The sequence below is a fragment of the Grammomys surdaster genome, unplaced genomic scaffold, assembly GCF_004785775.1.
Source record: "Grammomys surdaster isolate TR1022 unplaced genomic scaffold, NIH_TR_1.0 133, whole genome shotgun sequence".
NCBI classification, from domain to species: Eukaryota; Metazoa; Chordata; class Mammalia; order Rodentia; family Muridae; genus Grammomys; species Grammomys surdaster.
This window is the reverse complement of record NW_021604591.1, coordinates 12743638-12751485: the sequence shown is the minus strand read 5'-3', so window position 1 is coordinate 12751485 and position 7848 is coordinate 12743638. Positions and strand designations below refer to the sequence as shown.

The window sequence follows — 7848 nt, the reverse complement described above, 5'->3', positions numbered from 1 at the left end:
ATCTATCTATCTATCTATCTATCTATCTATCTATCTATCTATCTATCTCATTCTGTTAAATAAATGAAATAAAATGCTTAATTATTAAGTAAAGTTTCAGTGAAAAATTTCCTCCCTAAAAAAACCATTGTTCACACTGGACCTATTTGGAAAGCATTGATATTTAACTTTACCACAAGAGCAGGATCTACAAGACAAGTAAGGAGCTTGTAGACATACCCGGCCTGAGACTGGTGCGAAGTATAACGACGACCTTATTGAGCTAAAATAGCTTTATGGATTATAATGATAAGGAATCTTAGGAACGCAGTTTTGGACAAGAACCTTGGTGTTTTGGCTCCGGGACTCACTGAGGTTTTAAAAAGTGGAGTGAATAGTTCGTTCCAATAGGACAGAAGTCATATTTGATCTCGAATTGTAGTCCTTTTTAGAAAGAGGCATCCATACGTTTAGCATTAGTCAAAGGCAGTGAGTCAGTTTGTTTAATAAAGAAATTCCTGCTTCAGGAAACTGTCAGCTAAGGGGCTTATGTCTCTAGGCTCTTTTCGTCCGTTCTTTTGCTGGCAACTAGTGCGAATTCGGACCCTATTACCAGGGGTACTTTTCGGAACCTTACAGGAAAGGCAAGTGGGGGAGGTATTATCTTTTTTGTAACAGGTCAGAAAAACCAAGGTGCAGGACCATGGTCTGACACGTGGCATTGCTGCTGGCGCCTCCCCTCAGTGTCACTGTTTTTCCTGGGCGCTCACGCCGTGTTTAAATCGCCTGCCTTCGCGTCCCTTTCTGCCTGCTGCTTACTCGAAAACTACATTTCCCACAACACCAAGTGCCGATCGGGCCTCGCATGGGCTGTCCGGCACATTGCCGTTATGTTTATGGTTACCCAAACCACATTTAGAGAAAAACAAAGACATTGTCTGCTTTTCAAAGGACAATTTTTTTTCCTTTCCACCTGTGACTTTCGATGTTTGAGAAGAGACCCCCCCGAGGAGAACAAAATATTCAGGCTACTTCTCTAGACACCTTTCTGCAGGAGTCTGAGCCCATGCCAAGGTCCCGGGGTCCTGAGAGTGTCATTGGGGGATGACCGCAGCGGTAGTTGCTGCTGCTGCCACTGCAACCATGGTCTCCGGCAGCAGTGGCCTCGCTGTTGCCCGCCTGCTGTCGCGCACCTTCCTTCGTGAGTCGTGCCGGCGGGGCTCTGTCCTCCATGCTTCCGTAGGCCTCGGGCTCCAGGTCCTGGCCCCGGCGGTGCCCGGGCTCTTCCGGGCGGGCCCTCGGAAGGGGCGAGGTCGCCACGGGTCCAAAACCAGTGGCAGACCTCGTGGGTGGAGGGGGTCAGATGGGGTCGTGGATCAGCGGACGCACTGTTCACAGGGCGCCTTTCACACCCGGGAACATTTTCTAGTTCCCACGGCGACGAGGGGTGAGGTGGAGGTGGCCTCTGGGCTGGCCCTTACTTGGAGCTAAGAGTGAAGAGGTTCAGGATGAACTCTGCTGGGAGATTGAGCCTCCGGGTTGAAGAGGCAGTATTTTGTACCGAAAGATTCTGCACTTGGAGTTGACCGTTCTGTGGAGTGGTAGGGCCAACGGAAAGATGATTTTTGCACCCAGAATCAGCGTGGCCCTGTAGGAGCGTAGAAGCGGAGGGTTAGCAAGCACTTTCACCAGTGATGTGTCGCTCTTTATGAGGCTTTAGTGAACACTTCAGTTTCTGAGAACTAATCTCCCAGGGTTGCAACTCTCTCAGCTATGCTGACTCTTGAAATTTATTGCTGCGTTCAAAGTCTCTGTGTTACGTACGTTAGGAAACAACTTTGGAACCAGCCACGTCGTATTTGAGGTCTCGCTAACCATTCATACATGTATAATAGTCTTTTTTTAAAAAATGATTTCTCGACGAGTGTGGTGGCCCACGCATTTAATTCCTGCTTTTAGGAGACAGAGGCAGGTATGAGGGTCTTTGTGAGTTCGAGGCCAGCCTGGTCTACAAAGTGGCAGCCACAGGTGTTACATAGAGAAAACCTGTCTCAAAACCAAAATGAAAGGAAACAAACAAAAGCCTGCAAAACAAACAAACAAACAAACAAACACAAACTAAAATCTCTCAAGTATTAGTGAGTCTGAGACAGCATAGATGTGAAGCACAACACTGTCCTGCTTATCACTAACAGGAGAAAGGATTGCCAATTAAAGTTGTGATGAGTGATTAGTTGTCACATTTATCTGGATCTAAGAGGTGTTAAAAAGTAATGAGTGGTTTGGTTTCATTGTGCAGAATAAGTGAGACAATTTACAACTCAGAAAAGTAACACTCTTTTCCTTGTGATATCTTGTTTCTTCTAGCATCAAATAGTAGGTGAGACTTAGTTTCTTTCTTGAGTATCTTACAAGTGTTCAAGGATAAGCGTGCACCCAGTAGCTGTACCTCATGGCTAAATCATTTGTGGACAAAGGTCTAACTTGATAACTTTGCCAAATGCGAAAGAGTTGAGTGTATTTGGGAAAGTTTTCTGGAGCTCCTTCTTGACTGATTAAAAGGATACTTGAACGTGTTCTAGATAGAATGGAAGAAAGAGATTAGTTGTACCAGCAATTACTGTGGCTGGTAGAGTTTGAACACTAGTGTGTTGGGTATGGGCCTAATCCAACTTATTTGGAATTGTTTGTGGGTTAAGATGTGGAACACCAGATGTGCACATTAGCCAGTTTAATGGAACACCCACAAAGAGAGGCTCACCTATGCACCAATGTCTTTCTCTGCTGAGGTCTTGCTGGTCCAAGGCTCTGAAAGAGCCTAGCCTCCATCCAGAAGGTCTGCTGTCTTAACAGAAGTGTTTCCAGAAGAGGAATTTCTAGATGATTTGGTTCCTTAAGTTCGTTCTTAGCAAAACTTGCCAACCCTCACCCCACAGAACTGAAGGTCTTTCTTTCTAGACTCCAAAACTGAAAGCCTAGAAGAGATTTAGCTTTCTGTTGCTGGAGTCATCTCAGATCGGAGGGATCTAAGATCTAAACAAGGGTATTTTTGTATTAGTAGTATAAGTACTAAGGTTACAAGTGACTGTTTAATGTTTAAAAACCTATAAGTTGGCAGACCTTGGAGTTCTCTCACACCTGCAGTATTTCCAAGCCACTGCAGTGGCCATGGCCATGTTGTCTTGAAAGTTACTACTGCTGCTGCTGCTTTCTCCTCCCCTCTCCTCTCCTTCCTCTTCCTCCTCTTCTTCATTCTCTTCCTCCTCTTCCTCTTCCTCTTCCTCTTCCCCTTCTCCTTTTTTTTGTCATAAATTATTTAGGCTGTTAGGTTAAAATAAGATGATAGGGAATCCCACCTCTACCCCGTTCTTAAATTTTAGTTGATGGCATACTGTGTTGAGGTCCCAAGTTTTGCAATGTTCATTTGAGTTTAAAAAGATAAAAAGACAAACAGTCCTAGGTGCTACAGGGCTGTATTGGAGGGCAACTAAGAAACTGCTAAGCTGCCCTCCACCCAACACATTTTAATGGCTTCTAAAAGGAGGGGACGATCCTGCTGATGTGGGGAGAATAGATAATGGAAAATGAGAATAATTTCTGATGAGAATTTGTAAGAATTTTATAAGCATCATTGAGATTGAAATGAAGTTTTAAAAGAAACCTAGAGTTTGCTAGATTCTTTAAAAAATATCAACCAGGAGTTACTGTAAATCACATCTTTCAGAATAGTTAATAATAACAGGCATTATTTTGATCCTTAGAATTAGGATAGTTTGATGTCAGAAAGTAGATCTTACAGTCTAGTTAGTTCTGTTTTGTTTGGCAAATGAGGAAACAAACCCAGAAAATTTCTCAGGTCGTGTCCAAGGAGTCCCGGAAACCAGATCTGCTGGTATAGTGTGCAGTGTCGTTTCCACATGTGTGCCTTGGGAGGCTTGAACCTCCATGTGAGAAGCAGGACCTTTGGCACTCTTAGTGGTCTGTGGGGGAAGAATCTATCCTGCTCAAAGCTGCTACTTGCCTTTCTCCTGTCTTTGCCAAGTTACACAGACTTATTTGCAGACTCAGGGAAGCTCTTGGACATGTATGGTAAAGGACACTCAATAGTGATCTTTCCCTTTCTAGTCTCTGTTGCTGTTTGCACCTAGGAACTCAGCCTTTATTTCAGAAATGGAAGCCTGTATCCAAATGCATTGATGAAGCCCTGAGAAAAGTGACTTGATTTTTCTAGCCTCAAAGTTGCTTCATAGAACACTGAAGTTTAAAATGATTTCTCCTAGGTGTAGGAGAATAATTCTGAGTTTGCCACAGGGCAGGTATTTTGTTGTGTTTGACCAATTTATTGATTTTTACTTTATGACATTTCTAAAATCTGGATGTCTTGTCATTGCTTTATACAACATTGTATACACTTTTCATACTTAGTGCTTAAAAAATAGGAGTGCTTTAAATTTTACAAAACGTGGTGATTGTAATGAACTAAGCCAATAGTGATGATGAATGTATCATCAATATAAGTGGATATACAGTTTTGTTTTTGAATAGTCGATTGGGATTTGGGGTAATTGCTGAGGTACTCCCATGTATTGTAGGTTTATTATGTAATAGTTCCTTCTGCAGTTAAAATATTCCATCTTGCTGGATGAAGCTCTTTAAGCAGGAAGGTAAACATCTCTGAGTAGTTTCAGGAAGTCCCTAAAACTGACCAGATTTATTGTTAGAGTAAGTAGTAAAAGCTGAGCCTTCCCCCTCAGACAGAAGGGAGCCAAGCTGCAAAGAAGACTCTCATACCTGGAAGAAGCGGAAACAAGCCAAGCTGCTTGGAAGAGGTTTAGACCAACTGAGGCACCAGAAAAGGGCATTGTCCAGACTGTTGAGCTTCTGCAGGTTGTGCAGTGTGCTCCAAGTTCCCAGCTTGGTTGAGCTGTCATCCATGCTGGGTGACCTTTGGTGAGCAGTCATTTCTGCTGAAGTCAGTAACCCCTCACCCATACTCCTGTAAATAACCCCAGGAAAACTCAGTGGTTCACAAAGTTGAACTTTGTTAGTGTTTGTACTTTGGTCTGTCCTGGACTCCCTATCTGGGGTAAGTATGTGTGTGTTGCATCTCCCCAGGAAAAATTTTGTCACAGAGCAAGGTCTCTTCATTTGGGGACCACAATAGCCTATATTTTGCATATGTATAATTCATGGTTAATGCTATGATAGAGCAGGTTTGAGGGTTTGTTCCCCAAGAGTTACCATGCTAGGAGCCTCCAGTGAGGTGGTGGACTCTGAGGTCACTGAGATCACCGTGCCTAGAAGAGATTACTGGTAGTCTCCCCTCTTCCTGAGGTGAGTTACCAAGCATGACTGTCCCGTGAACTTGGCCAGTGCCTTGGCATCCTGTTATTTTTCTTGGTTTTCTGCCATATTATATACAGGCAGAGGGGTCCTCACCAGAGGCTGGAAAGATAAGGCTGCCCTAAAGTGTAAGCTGAACAAACTGGTTTTCTTTTAAATTAGTTACTTTGTTAAAAGTCAGTTATTTTGTTAGTGAGTTTACATATGTTGAATTCATGAGTTCATAAACAGCAGTAAAGGAGGAATGGGGCATAGTTTTCAGGGTTGAGTTGAGAAGTGTTTTCATGACTAGAGTCAGGTTAATGGTTAGGGGTAAACTAATTATAAAAGACCTGTTCCGGTCCCACGTGGCAGGTGCTCTTTATTCCAGCATTAACAGCACGGCCATCTTCAAAGGGGTATAGTTTTTACCTGTAGGCGACAGGACTGAGTGACAAACCTGTCTCCTCTGTGGAAAACAGCTTTCTCAGTGCCCAGTCCCTTTCCTTGAGCATCTTATTTAATCTGTCCTTTTATGGTTTTGTGCATCTTTGGTAACATTTGGTTCTGTTTCAGAGCCAGGAGGCTTCTGTGGGTAGGACCTGACGAAAGCACTCACGAACCTGACAGAGCAGCCACTGATTTCTCACCGTAGTTTGCTCTGCTCTCTCTGCACAGTGATAATGGTAGTAAGGTAGTAATTAGTGATAACCCACATACTGTGCCCTAGCCACTGTTTTACATGCTGTATATAAACTTTAACATCAGCAGTGAGGTACATAATATTATCTGTATTTTTACAGTGAGATTACCCCATACAAATGTTCCTATATGAAAAGATTCCCAGTTTATTTGTAAATGCTGCACTTTATGTGTATGCAGAGTTAGTTTATTTGTGTATAGAATGTGTGTGAAGACAGACCAGGGAGATAGCTCAGTGGGTAGAAGCACTTCCCATGCAAGTCAGATGGCCTGAATCCCATGCAAGTCAGATGGCCTGAATCTCATCCATGACACCCATGTAAAGGAGTGGGGAGAGAGATGACTCTACAAGCTGACCTCTGACCTCCTGTGCTGGTGATGAGCCACCCTCCCTCCCTCTCTCCTTCCCTCCCTCCCTTTTTCCCTTCCTCCCTCTGTCTCTCCCTCTTTCTCTCCCTCCCTCTTTATCTTCCTTCTTCCCTCTCTTCCTCCCTTCTTTCATCTTTTCCTTCTGTCTCTCTTTCTCTTTTTCTCTTTCTTGATGCATTTGGAAAGCATATCTGGCTGGACTTACTTGATTTTAATGTGTAAACCGTATACTCTCTCTGTTTAGGGCAGTGGTTCTCAACCTTCCTAATGCTGTGACCCTTTAACACAGTTCCTCATGTTGTGGTGACCCCCAACCATAAAATTATTTTCATTACTACTTCATAACTGTATTTTGCTACTGTTATGAATTGTAATGTAAATATTTGTGTTTACTGATGGTCTTAGGCTACCCTTATGAAAGAGTCATTTGCCCCCTCTCCCCAAAAGAGGTTGTGACTCAGGTTGAGAACTATTGTTTTAGGGGAAGATTGACCTTTGTGCTAATGAATTTCAGAAATTTAGCAGGTACTTTGATGCCTACAGGTGTCATTTCATGTTAATGCCACACCATTCCTGTGAGCAGCTGTTAGCCTGTTTATGGACAGATGGGAAGACTGAGGCTCAGGAGATCAAAAGCAAGGCCTTGTTTACAGTACTGAAGACCAGTAGGACATAAACACCAGCACAAACCTGTCTGGTTTTTTAGAGTGATCTCAGCTGCTTATGGGAACAGTTCCAAGGCTATACTGGCCAGTTGCTTGAGCCTTCAGAGGTGACCCTAATAGCTTTTGCCATCAGCATATTCTTCTTGGTGGCTAGCTTCCTGCTGGCCTGCTGTTTAACTTAGCATGTTCATTTTCTATTTCCATTGCTTTACCACTATCGTATACTGTGTTTCTTGGCCTTTATCAGTATGTCGATGAGCTAAGGGCACAGAGGATCTGAGTAACATCCCTATACTCTGCTGCACAGTGCAGTGGGCTCAGCCTTACAAGCTTTGAATCCCCATTGTGGTATCTCTGCTCAGGTCAGGTGCTTGACTGTTTGTTCCTTGTGCCAGGACCCTGCTGCAGAGCCCCACAGCTCCCTGTTCAGCATAGTCTGGTCCAGGAGTGCAGCTGTCTGTGTATGTGCAGGATACTTTCTGAGAGGTACAGGCTGACGTCTGTCTCTTCCTAGGGTATGAGGTCTCCAGATACCTCTTCTAGAAGTGCTTCTTCAGTTGTGGCCTAGGAGGACTTAAGACTGGAAATCATGAAAATGTGTGGGTAGGCTCTGAGAAATACACAAGGAGGTAGACTGTTCTGGAGCTAGCTTTTATGGACTCCTCAGAGGTAGGTAGAAGGCCTGGCTACTTTGAAGAGGGAGGGATGGGCCATAGAGAAGACAGGCTAAGTGGCCCTGTGGAGGTTTGGAAGGCCCCTCATAAATGTGAGACCTGTGCCCTTTGAACTAATTTTTGACATAGGAGTTGGT

The 7848-nt window shown here is 43.8% G+C and overlaps 1 protein-coding gene across 1 annotated transcript in view; it reads left to right on the top strand.

Moving 5' to 3' along the window:
* Positions 1–935: 935 nt before the first annotated feature.
* Positions 936–7848, top strand: part of Suclg1 (succinate-CoA ligase alpha subunit) — a 29728-nt gene continuing 22815 nt past the window's right edge. The window contains exon 1 of the mRNA XM_028762390.1: positions 936–1180. Within this exon, the coding sequence (XP_028618223.1) occupies positions 1084–1180 (97 nt within the window). The 5' untranslated portion in view covers positions 936–1083. The remainder of the gene's footprint in view (positions 1181–7848) is intronic.